This window comes from Parasteatoda tepidariorum, chromosome 6 (genome assembly GCF_043381705.1).
Source record: "Parasteatoda tepidariorum isolate YZ-2023 chromosome 6, CAS_Ptep_4.0, whole genome shotgun sequence".
Lineage (NCBI taxonomy): Eukaryota > Metazoa > Arthropoda > Arachnida > Araneae > Theridiidae > Parasteatoda > Parasteatoda tepidariorum.
The window spans coordinates 85,424,369-85,444,027 of NC_092209.1; the positions used below are offsets into that span (position 1 = coordinate 85,424,369).

The 19,659-nt window shown below is 27.4% G+C and overlaps 1 protein-coding gene across 2 annotated transcripts in view; it reads left to right on the forward strand.

The window, feature by feature from the left end:
- Positions 1-12,249, forward strand: part of LOC107436527 (Ecdysone-induced protein 78C) — a 164,126-nt gene extending 151,877 nt beyond the window's left edge. For both annotated transcript variants that reach the window (XM_016048288.4, XM_016048287.4), the window contains exons 4-8: positions 97-308; positions 1,818-2,135; positions 4,558-4,663; positions 7,389-7,685; positions 10,843-12,249. In XM_016048288.4, the coding sequence (XP_015903774.1) occupies positions 97-308; positions 1,818-2,135; positions 4,558-4,663; positions 7,389-7,675 (923 nt within the window). In that variant the 3' untranslated portion in view covers positions 7,676-7,685; positions 10,843-12,249. The remainder of the gene's footprint in view (positions 1-96; positions 309-1,817; positions 2,136-4,557; positions 4,664-7,388; positions 7,686-10,842) is intronic.
- Positions 12,250-19,659: the final 7,410 nt, after the last annotated feature.

Consider the following 19,659-nt stretch of genomic DNA (forward strand, 5'->3'; position numbering starts at 1 on the left):
TTTCCTATTCATGTTGGCAGCTATGTATGAACTATAAAAAAAGGGAAATCGAACCCTTGGCGATATTTATTGAATGATAATAAATCCTTCTTTCAGCTGTTCGATATGGTCGTGTTCCGAAGAGGACGAGAGAACGTATGGAAGAGAGCAGAGTGACCCAATCTGAAGCTGACCAGTCTATTAGGGATATCGAAAGCAAGGAACTAGCCATGTACGATATGACACTGACCATTGCACAAGCTTATCACTCCAATTGCGATTATTCTGAATTAAAGACGAGGGGACTCGTGAGGAAACCTGCAATATTTGTAAGTATCCTTTTTCATAATCTTTATATCTATAAAGATTAGTTTTATAATCTTTATATCTATATAAGTATCTTTACAAAAATTTTAATAAATGAAAAGATCAAATAAAAGAAAAAAAATTATCAGATTTTTTTTTAATTTACTTTTTTTTTTGCTTGTAACTGATGAAAATTAATGTAGGTGATGTTAAAAAATTGTTCTTACTTAAATTGTGCTAAAACAAAGACATTTTTTTAAAGATTTATTTACAAGCAAAAGTATAATACCAGTTATTTGTTTACTTATCAAAAATTCTACGTTTTCCCTTTCCCTTCACACTCCTTTGATAGTACCGAAAAAGAGCCTTCTGGTGCAAGTAATTAAATCGAATCACTAATTATTTTTTAGAAAAAATAATTGATGTAAATAACTATTATAGGTATACTCGATTTTGTAAAAAGTTTTTCACATTATAGACTGTATATTTCCACTTAAGTTTCAACTTTCTTTTCAACTGAGATAGGTGTCTTTTTTTCTAGAACAAGTAATGAAAGTGAATCACTAATTCTTTTTCAAAGCAAATAATTAATGCAAATCCCTGTTAGGTCTTTTTCTTAGAGCGAGTAATTAATACAAAAGACATAAATAATTTTTAGAGGAAGTAATTAATGCTATTCACTAGTAGGTCTATTTCCTGGTGTAAAACATTAATGCTCTAATAGGTCTATCATATCACTAATAGGTCTTTTATTTAAATCAAAAAATTAATGGAAATCACTAAGGTCTTTCATGAGCAAATGCCTGGTGTATAATCCCTAATAGGAAGTGTTTTTTTTTTTAATTTTTGGATCAAATTATGAAACTCACTAACAAGTCTTCTTCCAAGAGAAAATGATTGACGCCTTCACAAACAGGTCTTTTTTTAATTAAATAATCAATCTAAATCACTAACAGGTCTTATTCCAAGAGTAAATGCATTATCACAAATAGGTCTTTTTCTTCTTCGTTTGGATCAAATAATTAATGTAAATCACTGACAGGTCTTCTTTCAAGAGCAAATTGCTGTTGCATATTTACTAACAAGTCTTCTTCCAAGATCAAATTGCTGTTGCATATTTACTAACAGGTCTTCTTCCAAGATCAAACTGTTGTTGCATATTTACTAACAGGTCTTCCAAGAGCAAATTATTGACGTATAAACACTAATCTTTTTTTTTTGGATCAAATAATCAATGTAAATCACTAACAGGTCTTAATCCAAGAGCAAATGATTGATGCATAAAAAATAATAGGTCTTTTCTTTGGATCAAATAATTAATGCAAATCACCAACAGGTTTTCTTCCAAGAGCAAATTGCTGATGTATAATTACTAACGGGTCTTCAGAGAGCAAATTATTGATACATAAACTCTAATAGGTTTTTTTTGGATCAAATAATCATTGTAAATCACTAACAGATTTTATTCCAAAAGCAAATGACTGATGCGTCTTTTTTAGAGCAGGTCTTAAAATGACTTCTTTGTGTTGTAGAGTCTCGACGAGTTCCACACAGGCAATGGGAATGATGGCCAGACACAAATAGCCTTGCCAGACAGCCTGGAGCATCAGAAGATCATTATGTGGCAACATTTTGCGGCTGCTCTCACACCTTCCATTCAGAGGCAGGTGGAATTCGCCAAGAAAGTGCCCAGTTTCCTAAGCCTAACTCAGGACGACCAACTAAGACTTATCAAGAAGGGATTCTTCGAGATCTGGGTGGTGCATGCATCTAGGCTAATCGCAGACAATACCATCACTTTCTCGGACGGCACCTACATCACTCGACAACAAGTTGAACTGATGTTTGATGTAATTTTCATTCTATTTCATATTTGAATTATTTATAGTTTGGTGTGCACTTTAATCACGAATACTACGGTGGTTCTATTATTTCTACTATGGACTTACGTTCCTTCTTATTTATATAAAAAAAAATTTTATGTTTCATAAAAAAATTACAGTGTGAGTAAAATTACAGTAATTTATTTTCATTTCAAAATTTAATAAGAAAATAAGAAAGCACCAGGTACCATATTATTCAAACTTCTGAATTCCGCTGGTAAATTCATATCTATTAAAAACATAAATTCACCAATACCCATCATATACGTTCTTACTGAAACTTTTTTATGTAAGTTTATTCTAAATCTAAAATTCAGATTCCCCAATACCCATCATGTACGTTCTTACTGAGACATTTTTAAGTAAGTTTATTCTAAATCTAAAATTCAGATTCCCCAATATCCATCATATACGTTCTTACTGAGACTTTTTTATGTAAGTTTATTCTAAATCTAAACTCTAGATTCACCTATACCCTTCATATACGTTCTTACTGAGGCTTTTTATTTATTGTATAATGTAAGCTCATTCTGAATCTAAACTCTAGATTCATCAATACCTATCATAAGTTCTTTCAAAGGTTTTTTACTTATTACTTGATGAAAGTTAATTCCGAAAGAAAAATTGTTGATTCTACATAACATTACATAATTCTGCATAAGCTTCTACATTCCATGATTCTACATAAATTTCTATATTAAATGATTCTACATAAGTTTTTCTGAGACTTTCCACTTGTTGCATAATGTAAGGTCTTTCAGAATCTACATTCACCATTGTTTGTCTCATGATGATTCAGACGCAAAATGCTCTACTTAATTTCAAATATTTATTTATTATAATGAAAGCTCTAAATTTGTTGACGTGAACTTTAGATGTAAGATATTACAATGTTCGAAGTTAACACTTGAAGAAATTTTAGTTATCAATATATCAAATATCGATACTACTCAGTTTATTGCATGCATTATTTTTATTGCGTAATGTTTTTTTTTAATTGATGTTTCCATATGTACCTGCAGAAACTTTCTACTTAATATAAGTTTATTCTGAATCTAAAATCTAGATAAACCATTTTTTGTCATAAGTTCTTTTAGAGACAGGAATTTCGTCTAAATTTCAAATATAAGTAGAAAGATAACATAAGTCTGTGTGTTACGAATTGTAAATGATAACTCTATGTTCTAAGCTAACTTTTTTTTGAAATTTTTCCTAAGTTTAAAATATAAATACCATGTAATTTATTTCATGTATGAAATGTTTTATTCTTATTGTAAAATGTAAGTTCATTCTGAATGGAAAAATTAAATTCTTCTTTGTTCATCATTAACATTCTTCGAACACGTTTTCGTCAAATTTCTATTCTAGATGCATAATTTATTGCATTATGTAATTTTATTTCTCGTGTCGTCCGCTTAAACCTTTTGCTGTTGATTGTCTGCTTACTGTCACCAGTCGCTGATGGTTAAATTAATTGAATCATCTGACAAGTCTTGAGAATAGGCTCTTTTTTTTGAGAGCTCAAAGCATGTCGACTTTTGCCATCATATTTTTTTAATCAAATGAAGTTGTTACATTATCAAGGGTTAAATTAATGCTTAAAGTAAACACTTTAAAATAATATATATCTCAAATTTCGTGTAGAAAAGCGCAATTTTTTTGTTAAAAATTTTCCATTATTATTGCTTAGTTTAGTAATTTTATCCAGAATATAGAATGCAAATTTTTTGCTCTTCATCATAAATTCCTATAATCATTTCCAAATCATAATTTAACTCTACTTGTTTCCGTTGATACACAATTTATTACTTCGCTTAATTTCTCCCTAAGTTCACGTGTCTTGAATCCCTGCAGATTTTCCTCAGAATTACATTAATGAATATTCTTTATAAAATTTTTTAAAAAAAATTCTTTCTGGGCGTTCTTTACTATAACTGCAAGTACTTCGATTGAAAGATTTATTTGCGTGAAATTTAAATCTTTTCTCATTAGCCCCTTCCTTCTCGCTCCCGTGAAAATGACGGGGTGAGATTTCGCCCTCTATTTCTCGCTCCCGTGATATTGACGGGCAGGAGTGTTCAGTAGTAACGCGCCAATAAGAATAAAACTAAATCATTTCTTTTGCCCGGAAAACGTCTTATTTCTCATTTTACACACAAGATGACAGTACCAGGATATTTTAAAGGTAATTGTAGATAGTTAGTTTGTTTTAAACTGGTTGCAGCACTAATCAAATACATAATACAAATATAAAAGCCAAAAAAATAGACACTTTTATGACCATTTTCTTAAAAATTAGCCGATCGTTAAGGGGTTAAGGTAACTTAAAGCCATTTTCTTTTCGTTTATTTCAAATTATCATTGCAAAGTTCTTTTTATCTCTTTACAGTACGAGTTTGCTTTGTCTCTGTTCAACTTCATGACGTCACTCAATAGCCTAGAACTAAGTGACTCCGAGATTGCTCTTTTTTCTGCAATAGTACTACTTACATCAGGTAAGTATTACTTCAACTCAATTTCACTTTGGATCTCTGGACATTGTTTACTTTATTATGCACGATTTAACACGTTACGGCTATTGAAGTAGTTTTATTAATTACTTACATATACTAATAGAAGCACTTAAATATTTCCCTAAGAAATGCTTTATCTTAATCATCTACTACAATCTTCCATTTTCTTTGAATTTATAATAGGCGTAACGGTAAAAGTTTTAATCCCTACCTTCAGGGCATGTTTTCATTTCTCAAAATCAGTAGCTAAAAAATACTAGTAGCAAAATCAGGATTCATACAAACAATTTTTAATGCGGTGTCGCAATGCGTTTTCTGGTGCAGAAAATTCAGCATAATCTGTGTGACTTATTGCAATGAAACCATCATTGAATAGAAAATATTAAATATTTATACTTGTGTGGAAGTTTAAATACTCAAACGCGCAATTCAGAATATTGTATTTAAATATCGAGGTTTTAAAAACGATGTGGAAATTGCCGGGCCGAAAGTAAAGTAACTCCAGAAAATGATTAGAAACGATTACGACGGTATATAGTTACAAAATAAGCGCGTTAAAAAATGATAAGACTAATTTTAAATTCACGTGTTCATAAACATCATGTTCAAAATATCATTATTTGAAAAACCATGTGTAGAAAACAGTAAGAACAAAAAATAACTGCAAAAAAAAATTGTTAGAAAATGACATAGATCATCGGTTCCCAATTTCTTTCGTCTGTGGAACCCTAAATAATTAACCATTTCTTTTTTTGACGGAACCCCCATATTACAAATAAAGTTAAAGTAATTGTAAACGTTATTATAACCTATAAATATATATTTAAAATATTTAATTAGATGTATGAAGATTTTTCATCGTTTAATCTTTAATAATTTTAAATTATATTTTATGTCTGACAGTTAAATTTATAGTCCTTGTGCTATGTCTAGTCTGAGTTTGTTTTAGGTTTATATGCATAAGCTGAAAATAAATAAAATAAGCAGAATTATGGTTTTCTTCGAAATAAAACTTAAAAGAACTACTATAAAGGGTGAAGATGGCTATTAAGGAAACATATTTCTTAATTAAAAAATTATGTTATTTCATTTTGATTTGAAAAGCGCGATGAGGAATATTAAAGCAATTTTTTACAATTGCGTGCTCATTTCTAAGTTAATTTAATTATGTATAATGTTATTCGATATATTATATTTTCGTTCAAAAAATTCCATTTCTATTTCATTGGCATTTTACTTGAAATAATTTCATAAAGGCAACCGAAAGATTAAATAAATTATGAATAACTGGTTGGATCTAAATATAATGAAAGGATTCAAAACTAATCTGTAATTATAAAAAGTACTAACCCACGAAACGGGTCTAACTCTTTCACGGAACCCTAGTGTTCCTTTGAACATCGTTTGGGAATCGCTGACGTAGATAAACCATGGAATTAGTCGCCAATAAAGAGAGTCAAAAAGTGATTACTTAATTTCGAAATTCAAGTATTGAAACATCGTATTAAAAAATCGACATTTAAAAAACCATGTTGAATTGGCATAAAAATGATTCTGAGAAACAATCTAAAAATCGATAACGGGATAGTTACAAATTAAGTAGGCCAGAAAATTTTAACTCAAATTTCTATATTCACGTGTCTTATTAATATTGTATTAAGAATATCGGAATTTGGCTGACCATGTCAATAATGCCGTAAAGACAAAAAATAGCTTAAATAACTGCTTAGAAAACGATTAGAAAATTGACGACAGAATTAACGTGAATTAACGACAGAATAGCTATGAATCAGACGCATCAAAAAGTGATTACTCAAATTCGAACTTCGGGAGTCGCAATATTATCGTATTAAAAATACCGAAGTTGGAAAAATCATGTGGAAATGATCGAAAAATAGCTAATAATAATTATCCATTCATTTTCCGATCCTTTTATCTACAAATAAATATCGAAAAATTTACGTGTTTCAAGTTGCAAAGATTTTAAACGGTTTTAACTCACAATAGTTCAAATCCTTCGTTTTGCAATGATATAAAGCCAAAATTTTTTAAACGTTACAATTCGTAAAGATTAAAATATTCACAAAGAAAAATACTAAATACTCACGTTATGTGCTTCAACCTCTAAAAATTTAAACAGTTAATTCTCAAGGATTTAAATGCCACAATTCGTAAACTAAACTCTTCAAGAACAAAAGATTTAATAGCTGACTTTCAAACATTTAAATGCTCTCATTTTATTTTATAATCATCTTTGAACAGTGACGCGATTTTAGGGTATACGACTACACATTTGCGTTACAGGGAGATGAAAACCACGAAAACTTCTCACGGTTAGCCTGACGGCAGGAGGACTCTAACCCATGATCCGTCTACCACTGAGGATGTTTTACATCAGCACTGTTGTCGGTGCAAGCCGGATGCGGAATTTATATCGACTGGGATTTGAACCCGGTTCGCCTCATTGGAAGGCGAACGCTCTATCCCCTGATCCATTGCAGCTCAAATGCTCCTATTTGCAATAATTTAATTGCTGTACTTTTGAATAATTCGAACGCCATTCTTTTCAATGATTTGGAATGACAAAATTTTATATTTAACGATATCAATGTATATCAATGTCCAAAGATTTAAAATGTTAACTTGCGAAGATTTAAGATCTTCATTTATCACAGTATTTTTAACGAGCAATTTTCTTCTATTTCAGAGCGATCGAATGTCGATAATTACAAGATGATAGACCAGATGCAAGAGAAAGTCACGGAGGCTCTGAAAATCCAGGTTGCAAAAAGCCACCCTGGAGAACCGAACACCTTTCCCATGCTCATGATGAAGTTGCCGGAGTTGAGATCACTTGGCGCAAAGCACGAAGAACACCTCAATTGGTTCAGGGTGAATTTAAATTTTGAACTCGTCAAGATACCGCCACTCTTTGCTGAGGCGCATGACATGAACCAGCCACCACACCAGCAAATGAGATACGAACAGCAATAATTATAACAGTGTAAGTGGAGGCCAATTGCCACCTATATGTTTTAAAATGATATGACGCTAATCATGAAAATGGCGCTTGCGACATTGCCATGACGTTTGTGGCTTAATTTGTCTGTTTAGGTCAGGGATGAGCAAACTTTTTTGGTCGCGGGCAAAAAATCGAGAAAAATTTTTTTTTGGTGGGCCAAGTGAAAACTTCAAAATTTAAAAAAAAAAAAAAAAAAAAAAANCTCGGAACACGAAATAAATATTTAATGAGATGAATGAAATTGCGATTTCATTTTCAAAAGTTCCCTATATTGAGGTTCGATGTGAGATGTGCTTATTTTAAGGAACGAGGCTAAATGCTTGTCTGTTAATCTACTTCTGAAATAATTTTTTCTGAAATAATTGTTTCATAGTTGAAAACTCTTGTTAACATAAGATTAAGCAAACATAGCACTGATTTTCTAGGCATGAAATATTAAATTTTGGAAACTAGCTTTTGGTAACGATTTGTAAAACTCAAACTTTGACATATTTAGAAACAACTGCTTCAGATGATTGTTAGATTGTGCGCTCGTTGGAGCTTAAAATGCGCAGTCTGTCACATGTGAAGTACAATTCACCTACATATTAGATTCCATAAGTCTGCTCCTCGAGAAAGACAAACGCTAGTTGGAGTCAATCTACGGCTATTCTATAAAGAACTTCTACTTTCAACATTTTACCAATTGAAGCTGTCTGTGCTAACTATTTCCATCAATTTATGTTTTGTAGAACAAAAATAGAGAAAGTAAAAAGGTCATCAGTATTTTGTTAAAAAAGAAAGAACAGAAATAGCTTTAAACACAGTCGACAAGAAATTGGATGTATATTGTTTATATGTTTATATTTGCCACGGATCGGCAAGCTAAAATTCTATCCGCGGGCCGGATAAAATCTTCCGGCGGGCCGGATAAAATCTTTCGGCGGGCCACAGTTTGCCCATCTCTGGTTTAGGTGGTAAAATTTCGCCAAATTGGCGATTTAAAAAAATCACCTTTTAAAATATTTATGTTATTTGTTCGTTTTAAAATCTCATTATTCCACTCGAATACGAAAAGAAAGGGAAAATAATGCGAAATCTGACATAAAATCTAAATCTTAATATGCACCAAACAATTTTTAGTGGATTTTAACTGAGCAACCAACTACTTGAAGATTTTTAATCGAACATTTATTTTCAAAATTGCATACTTCCATATCTTGAGTATAATAAGCATTGTTTCTTCCATGAATTTTTATTCCTTGATAAAAAATTTTTTTATACAATGCGCTAAAAAAAAAAAAAAAAAAAAAAAAAAAAAAAAAAAAAAAAAAAAAAAAAAAAAAANAAAAAAAAAAACAGACACCCTAAACAATAGTACTCAAAAATATTGGATTTTTAAATCTTCAGATTTTAATTTAATAATGGTTTAAAAGTCCCACTAACGACATACTAATTAAAAATCGTAGCTTACGGTGCCTACTTACGACAGGCTAATTAATAATTATGGCTTAAAGGGCCCATTTTGGCATACTAAATAATAATCATAGATTAAACTTGATTTAAATAAATTTTTACGTTTGATAGATTAAAATGCAAAACCTGCCTTATAAACGTTCTCTCTCTCTCTCTCTCTCTATTTCATTCTTCTTTTTTTGTATATATGAATATACTACAATATAAATGGTGTAGTACCTTTTTTAGTTTAAATGTAATTTTTTTTTTTTTTACTTCTGGCATATCTCGTCACGTTGCCATTGAATAAAAAATTCATTGCATTCATTTATGAAATTTGCTTACTCTAGAAAAATTTCATTGAAAAAAGTTATGATTATTCATATTTTTAATTAATTCATACAAATGTTTTCATGATCATTAATTATGTAGTTTTAGATGACAAAATCTCAAATATGAAAGAATCCAAAATGTGTTGATTAATTTAAAAACAAAATCCCAGTAAAAGACTTTGCTAAGCTTTTTATATCTTAAAAATTATTTAACCCATTTTGTCCAAGTTCTATATTTAATTATTTAAGCTTATATTTTTTAAGAAAATGTTTAGGTTTTTTATCTTGCGCGCTAACCGTTTTTAGTTATTGCTATTAAATTAAAAAAAATGAAGAAAAATAAATATTCAAAGTTTTAAGAATGGAAAACTACGCTGGAAAATAAACAGCCATAAGGAACAAAACTAAAATTTCAAATAGATTAAAATATAATACAGATTTCTCAATAGAGATTAGCTTTTGATTTAATGTTCTCATTTGCTTTACATAGATTCTTTACATAGAGGTATTATATTTTTATTGCTTTACATAGATTCCTGGTGCACATGCACTAAAATTTTAATTGACACGTTTTAGAATTTATAGAAAAATTATTTTGGATTAATATTACTTAAAGGCATAGTAATTTTCTAGTATAAATTAATACAAGTTTTAATGAATTCAAGATTGTTTTAAATATATTATTTGTTGTTAAACGTCTTTCTGCTTTGTGTAAATGCATAATATTTTCCTAGTACAAATACAAAACTGTTATTAACGTATTTGTATTTCAGTTTTATTAAGAGATTTTGTGTGATTAAATATCCTTATTACTTTACCACTACGTAATAGCCGTAATTCGCATTTTTTAGATTTATTAAGTGCTATTATAATTTGATGAAACATTTTTATTGCTTTACATTGCTACATTATAATTTGGAGTTAGAAATACATAATAGCTTTAATTAGCATATTTAAGATTTCTAAAGACACAGTTTACAGTTTTTGAATTATTTCTTTACATTTGGTATACTTTTTTTTTCTCGTACCAATACACAAAAACAAGCTTTGATTTACAACAGTTAGTATATTTTCATCTAACGTTCTTATTGCTTTACATTTATTTTCCTGGTTCAAAAACACAAAAGTTTTTATTGACTTATTGATTCTATTGATATTGCCTATTAATTGGCAAGAGCTATTATAATTTTATTAATTGTTCTTATTGCTTTACATACATTTTCCTGGTACAAACACACAAAAGCTTTTATTGACTTATTGTTTTTATTGACTATTGATTGACAAGAGCTATTATATTTTTATTAAATGTCCTTATTGCTTTACATATATTTTCCTGGTACAAATACACAAAAGCTTTTATTGACTTATTCCAGATTTCTTACGTCGAAAGAAGCTGTCTTCAAGATGTTTTTCTGCAGCACTATGGAGAAAAGGACTCTATAAAAGAAAAAAAATAATGGAAGAAATCTGTTGTACTAAAAATGAAAGAAAAAAACGATAAATTCAATTACAAAAACTAGAGACTGGACTAAAATTTGTTGACGATTAAAAGCGTAATAAGCCCATGCATATTTGTTCTCAAGTAATTATTGGCTTTACTTTATTGAATTTTGTTAGTCTTCAGGACCAATATTTTGTTAGTATTTATTTTATTCATTGCTATATGTTTTACCACCTTTACAAGATTGTGTTTGGTGATTGTTCATTATAGACATCATTTTTTTGTCTGTCCTTAACAAGAAAAGATTTGCAAAGGACGCTTAGGTAATATAATTTATGCTCCATTTGCTTGTGTAAGGCTTTTATGTCATCGTTTAAAATCGTCTGCTTTGTGGTACTAATCAATACATTTATCATTTGATTTTATAATAATTTTAAGAATTGTTCCTTCACCAATTTTAAATGATTTCAAATTGTTTTACTATGAATAAATTAATATCATGACATAAAATCAGTATTCATATTATTTTTTGAAAACGAAAGTTTTTTTTTTTTTTACCAATTAATGTTGGAATTAAACTGATTCAAGTGGATGATTAAAGTCTTCTTTTTTTTAAAATCAGTAATCGTCTGCTTTTATTTAAAAGTCGTTTGTTGATCAATTATAGATTTAACAATTCTTATTCACATGAATGTTTAAATTTCGTTTGGATATATTTTATAAAATCATTGCATCGCTGTGCATTTAATGTTTATTTATTTACTTGTTAGTTAATGGGTACCCTACCTCATTCCTTTGTTTACAAACGTTTCCGTCCTTTAATGTTCATTTTATAAATGTAATTTCGTTTACGATTCGTCCCACATTTATGTCTCATTCATGCGTCCTTTGTAATTCTTAGTAAAACTAAAAAATGGTGTTAAGTTAATATTTTTGCTTGCTTTTTTTCATTTTTGAATTGTTGATAAAATCTCATTAATACAATAGTTTATTTTAATATGCAAATACTACTATATATAATCGATTCATTTTATTATACAGTTAAAAAACTTCTTATAAATTCGTTTATTTTAAATGAATTTCAATCAACAGCATTCCAATTGTTTCTGTAAAAATGGTTTTTAAAAATGATACTTAATTATAAAACACATCTTATAGTTACGAATTGAATTTTAATTTGTTTTTATAAATTTTTTCTACTTGTTAAAATATTTCTAGTTATAAAATTTATTGATATTGGGAATTATGCTGTTCTCTGTAACCAAGCAATATATATTTTCTTATAAAAATTACCATTTTTAACGACAGTTGTAATTGTCTCATTTCAACTTGTTAAAAAGCTTATTGATGTGAAATTAAGATTGATTTACTTGTTATAATCATCAATATTAGTTTTAAAAAAAAAGAAAAACAAAAAATGTTTAATTGTGGGCTACAGAACTTTTGCATTTATAACTTTGTTCGGAAAAAAAAAGTTTAAAATTATGAACTTTTTTGGAGGAAAAAAAATCTTTTTGCTTGAAAAAAAATATTCAAAATCGTAAATCATGAAAAAACAAGAGCTGTTTATTTTTTTTAAAAGTGTCAGTAAAAAATAATTTTTTTATAAAAATCCTCTCTTGCTCAAGTTTACTTACTCATTTATTATATACAATTGACACAAGTTAATGTTTTAATAGAAGAAAAATAGATTATAGTCACAGCTTGCTGAATTACAAATTAAATTATTACTAGAAGAAATCATGATTATTTTTTTATAGATTTTTATACTTTCTACTAACTACAGTAAACTCTGTCAAAGACGAGCGCTGTTATGAAATAGAATTTTGCCAACAGCAGAAAATTTTTAGGATCTGGCACACTCTATTATAAATAACATTAATTTAATTAATATAATCTAAAATCTGTTTAAGAGATACATATTTAATTATTTCCATTTTAAATAACTTTACTTAATTATAATTATAATAATTTTTTAATTATAACAATTAAAATTATAAAAACTAAAATTAAAATTATAAAAACTAAAATTAAAATTATAACTATTAAAACCATAATAATTAAAATTATAATAATTAAAACTATAATAATTAAAATTATAATAATTATTATAACTATAGAATTATAATAATTATTATAACTATAGAATTATAATATTTAAAAACTTTAAAGTTTTTAATTCTTATCTCCAAAACTAAAGTGAAAAACACACAATTGCTTACATAAATAATATTTCCCTATCAAAAAAAGTCCAATCATAATAAACAATAAGCTATAGAAAAATTTGTTGTAAATAGAAAATAGAACCAAATTTAGATTAAAAATTTAATTTCTTAAATTAAAATAGATTTAAGACAACACAGTAATAAAATACACTTTAAATTGTATAAATTGTATTCAAACATTTAATTCAGTAATAGGAAAAGTTGTAATTAGTCTTTCTTTTAAAGTTTTATTTTATAATTGTTTAAATGTTAAGGAATTTTTTAAAAAAAATGTGAAATTGTGTAAAACTGTTTAAAACGGAATTTTCGCTCAGCATTGAATAGATTCTGTCTTAGAGAAAGTTTACTGAAATTGGTTAAAATTTAGCTTTGCATTGCAGTTAACTGTATTCTTGCTACAATTATTAAGCAGCGAGAAGAAAAAACTCATAATTATTCTTGCTACAAATATAAATAGTATCATACTTCATATCAAGAGTCCGTTTTAAACCTCATTTCATTCCTTTTGTAGTTTATATGTTAATCATTCAATGTTCATGGTGTATGTTGGTAATGTATATTTTTTCTTAAAATTTTAAGCATTTTCGTACATTGTATCATGTTTATGATATTAGAATCATGCCAGTGTTGTCAGTTTATATGATTAGGAAATGTTTTTTTTTTCCTTTTCGGATGGATTAAAATTGATGAAGAAAGCAGCAGATTTATTATCAAGCACTAGGTTACAATTAAGATTTTGCGGATTTATTGTCCAATAATTGGCTAAAATTGGCGGATTTATTATCATGAAATAAGTAATCTTAGAGAAATATTAAGTAATAGGTTAAAATCGATATTAGGACGGATTTGTTATATTTATTATCAAATAATGGCTTAAAATCAAGGTATTGCCAAATTTATATTCGCGCTATTAAGATATTGACAAATTAATTTTCAAATAATAGGTTAAAATTGAGTTATTGGCAGACTTACTATGGAATAATGATGGAATGAAATTAAGATTTTGACGGTTTATAATAAAGCATTGTTAACTTTTTGTAAAAGGATCATGCTTAAAAAAGGGATAATAAATTATCGAAAAGAATTAATTATAGTAATTAATTGTTTTCCAAGGTACAAAGCATTTCAAGTTTTCGGTCTAGTTTTTAATGTTTTTTCTTTAAACATAATATGATATTTTTTTTAATTTTCAAAAATGTTTCAACAAAAAATAATTTAATTTAAAAAAAAATTTAACCACTATTTTGGAAACGATCTTTTTTGTTTGAAGTATTGGGTTTTATTCAAATATTTTCCTTGATTTATATAAAATGTAAAATTAATCACTTCATTTTGAAAAAATTGAACACATTTATCCAATCCTAATATACTTTTCCAACTTTATTTTTTACACAAAATCAACAACATTAACAAGCACTTTAGTTTTTTTTTTGTATCAAAATAATAATAATAAACCATGTAATAGAGAAATGGTTTGTTTTAAAACCAGTTCTATTCATGATGTTATTTTTTAATAATTTATATGAAATTTAATCAATTCTACGTAACTTACAGAAATTTTAAATCTTGTGAACAATATGTTTTTTCTTCCCTATCTATAATACAAAATTCATGAAAATTGACCTAATTTGTTTTTAAATCAAACTTCTCCTTTTTTTCTCTCTTTTTTTATTTTAAGTGCAATGTAAAACTGTAATTAAGTGTGGAAAAAAAAAAGAGTTTCGTTCCAAACAATATTATTGATAAATGCGGCTTGGTCTTAATATCGTGAAGCAAATATTACCTTAATATCATCTTAAGCATTTCTCATGTTCTTTCGCTGATCAATGTGTGTACGTAAGTTTTGTTATACTTCATACTAATACTTGGATGTTATATCACATACTTCAAACTATGCAAACTCTCACAGAAGAATTTCCCATCTGTGAATGTGCTATGATTCTGCAACATCATATTTTACACGTGATAGTTTTTTTTATTTTGTAACTAATTATAAAATGATGTGCATGCATTTCAGTATTTGAATGAAATTAAAAACTCATCTCGAATTAAAATCTAAGAAAAAAATGTTTAAATTAGATATTTCTTTAATTATTAATCTATACAATGATGTAGTTTTAAGTAACGAAATGGTGTAAGAAATAATGTCAAAAAAATATTATTGAAGAATTATATATATTTATATGTACTTTTTATTGAAAATGCTTAATTATTTACATTTATGCTTATTTTGGCATGAAATATGTACCCACACTACTAAATTTTTTTCTTCATAAGTTTGCCAAAATAAGCATAACATTTACAAATACACTATTGTTCACTATGTAACATTTTCTTGAGTTATATTTCATTATTCTAACAAGAAATTTGATACAGAATTTAAAAAACTTTTAATTTTCTAGCTTTTAAACGATATCGTTATATGCTGTTGTTACTACTTAAATTGTTAGTTATTCAATTCTAATAAGTTTCAAAAATATTGAAATGTTCAAGTTATTACTTATTTACATTTTGTCGTTTCAATAAAATATTATGTTACTGTCTATTGTTAAACCAATACTTTATAGACTGTGTTTTAGAGAAAAAAAAATGTTTTACTACATCTGAAATTCATGTACTTATTTAGAAAATGGTATGTATATTTCAAACATTTTTATCTTCAGATGATCAAAATTTTTTAAAAAAAATGTAAAATTTAGTATAACTATTAACTGATAACTGACAATGTCATGCATAGAATTATATTGTATACGTTTTTAAACATTTTATCTCTTTAAATATAATTTATCAACTTTGAAGTTAACTTGTTTAAAAATTTTAATCTTAAAGCGTGAATATATAAATTTGTATTTCATGCTCTAGTTTCATGTAAATGTATTTTTAAAAAAAATTTAAACTGGATAAAAAAAAAAACTTACTTAACAGAAACTGCTACTTTAATCTTTGAGCTACTGAGCATTTTTCAAAATGTAGAAATATAGAATAGATTTTACAAATGTACTTAAAAATATTGATTTATTATTATTTTTTTCCCTTCTGAACTTTAGTAGTAAATTGAATTAAATTACTCGATTTTAATTTATTCCTTTTTCAAGCTTATAAACATGATTTTTTTCGTTAATAGTAATTATGTATATGGAAAATTGAAATGGGAATGATAAAATATCATTTAGCTTTCAAATGTAAAAATTTGTTGATTCTGCTCTCTTGTAAATACATAGTTAATAAAAAATAAAATTTAGATTTTATAATTTTAAAAATCTGAAAATTGCATTCATGTAATTAGGTCACCGTAATATTACAGGCTTCTAAACCCGTTAAAATGTACGTGTTTTTCTTTCTAATTTTGAGCTAGGAGCTTACAAGTGAAAATTTTAAAACTACCGAATTAACTAATGACATTTATTTTTAAATTAAATCATTCGATTTCCAATAAAAACATGAAATTAAAAATAATCATCACTTTTGTACATGTAAAAACGTTAGTAAATTTTTTAAACGAAAATCACTAATAAAGATTTATTACTTAAAGTATTTCAAGCAAAATTAGGCTTTTTCAATTTAGAAATTTCTAGCTATTAAGTTAAAGCTTTAATATACAGTCAGTGAAAGAAAGCATACTTTCATATAGAACTAAATATTATGAACTTTGCTTAGTACTTTGTAAATGTATAAATATATTAGAATTTAGGCCTATTTCTGCGCTTTATTTAGATGTGCGCTTTCTGTTAAATTTGAGAAAACATACACGTGTTAATTGATATGCTTGCGAAGCATTTTATTTGTTAATTAATTTTAGCTTAAAGCGTGATGGCTTTTAATGTTGGTTGAAGAAAAAAAGGCTTGAGTGGCTTTTTCTGGTTAGGTGTTCAGAAATGTTATACCCATATTTATGAATATGGAACTGTTTACTATTTCGTAACATAGAATGTTGTTATCTGAAAAAGAAAAGGTGGAAATGTTTCCGTATTAAATTGTTCGTTGCTGATTCAAAATTTTAAGTTTTTATTTACTCTTTCTAATTTTGAAACATTGAACGTTTCATGAACTAGGGTTAGAAAAAACAGAAAAGTACAAAAATGATTTTGTTGTGTTATTCGACGTCACTGATTCAAATAGACATTGTTTAATACAAAATTTTTGATTTCGATTCAAAATTTTATCGACGTTTAAAATTTAGTGACACTGAATATTGTTATTAAAATAAAATGACGGGGGAAAATGGAAATTGAATATTAACCACATTAAATAGTTCGTCGTTGAGTTAAAATTTTAATATTGATTAAACAGTTATAGCTTGTTGTTATTTAATATTTTTGAACCATTTAAATTATTCGCATTACTGAATCTATCATATTTATTGTCTAGTTATTCATATTTTAATGAATTTGTTAGAAATTTCAAAATTAGAAGTATTTTGATGGACTTGTTTTATGCTGTAGATTAAAATTTTTTACATTGTTATTACCTTATAAAACAAAAGGATTGCATTTAACTTTTAAACTGCTATTAGATACAAAAAAATAGTATCGTTTAAATATATTTTTATCCACTTTTTTATGTAATTTGTAGATATTCTGCGTTGAAATCATCACAAAATATGAATTATATCCCCATGTCGCTTTTAAGCTCTTTTCTTGTATATAATAAGTACAAATATGGAAAGAAAATTTGTTTTAATATTTAAATAGTTAGTATTTTAACCAATTCCGATTCTAAATAATTGTATGCTTTTGTTAAATATAGCAATAATGTCAAGTGAATTTAACTAAGCACGAAATGCTTTCTTAAAGTATAAAAGTAAATAGTACTTTAATTGAAAATCTGAAAGACGTGAAGACGAAAATGTAGGCTTAATTTACTTTTTATCTAATGTTTTTTTTTCAGCATTTCATTCTAAAATTTGCGCCTCTAAATGCTTAATGCGATAATTATCAATTATATTTCAAACCTTTAAAGATTAGGGCGCCATCTTCCCTCTTTAAGAAAAAACAAATTTGGTCAAAAACTCTTTTCGCCTCATAAACTAAAAGTGTGGGTATTAAGGTATTACTTGGTATTCATAAACTTAAAAGCAGTATAATTTAGAAGTCTAGTGGAAGAACATGTTAAGCGAAATTTCGAGAGTACTCAAACTTCAGTGTGTATATAGTGGGGAATACTCAGTATACTGAGAAATATGTGTTTTATAAAAATTTTTACTTATTCTAAAGCTTTTTCATGTAACTTAACATGTTCTTCCACTAGGATATTCTATGCAGGAAGAACATGTTGAACGAAATTTTGAAAATTCTTGATATTTGCTGTTTTAAGGACTGATTTAAGTTATAGTGGGAAAGCTTTTTTCATGTAACTTAACATGTTCTTCCACTAGAATATTCTATGCAGGAAGAACGTGTTAAACGAAATTTTGAAAATTCTTGAAATTTACTGTTTTCAGGGCAGGTTTAAGTTATAGTGGGAAATAATGTGCTTCATAAGCAGCTTTCTGTTTCTTTACTTTCTAAAGTTTCATTAAATCACTTCACGTTTTACGCTAGATCATGTTTCTAAGAAACTTTTAGAGAAATTTCGAAAATATTCAAATTTCAGTTTAATGTTGAGTTCGGAAAAAAGTGTTTTATAAACAGCTTCCTGCCGTTACGTTACAGTTCATTCTAAATCTTTCTCAGTTCACTTAACATGCTCTTCCACTAGACTCCACTATTGTTCAGTTTGTGTAGATAAATAAGGCAATGTTTTCATATTATTCTCTCTTATACTCTTTTTACATTCTATTATTAGAGAAATTAAGGGAAATGAGTAGCTATATGCATAAGCATTTCCAACTTATGTAGTGTAGTTTTATATAATGACATATATTTCATTATACATATTATATATTTTATGTCTTACACCTGGTTGGTTACCAGCGCCTACTAGTCTTCACTGCCAAAATTTTAAGACTAGGGCCTGGATGGTTCAGTTGTACAATAAATCTAAAAAAAGTAAAAAATTTTTATTTGTAACTTAGCAATGGCAAAGTAATAATGAAACGTGTAAATTAATAAAATATGTTATGGAAAAAAAAATTGTGGTCTCATTTTTTTCGCCGTTCTTGTAAGCACATTAGAAAGAGAAATAATACAAGGCTCGAAAAACCGCCCGTCCTCGGTGGTCAAAAATTTCCGCGGACAACGAATCTCGCGAATCAGACGTCCGCGCGGACGGCCATTTTCCCGTTAATGGTCGTGATTAGGACTGGGCGATATTAGAAATTATATATCGTGATATATCGTCAGTCTTGCATCGCGATATAGCGATGTATCGCGATATAGTATTTTTGAATTTCATTTACTTTAAGGCACAGAAAGTCAGATTTCTATCAAGACTTCATACGCATATTGATTTAAATCAATTTATAAATTTGAAAATATATATGTTTTGCTAAAGAAAGATATTAAATAAATTGACTAAGATGTACAAATCTTACTTAAAATATTTATTGAAAAAATGTGTGTAGATACAGAATGAAATATTTGCAC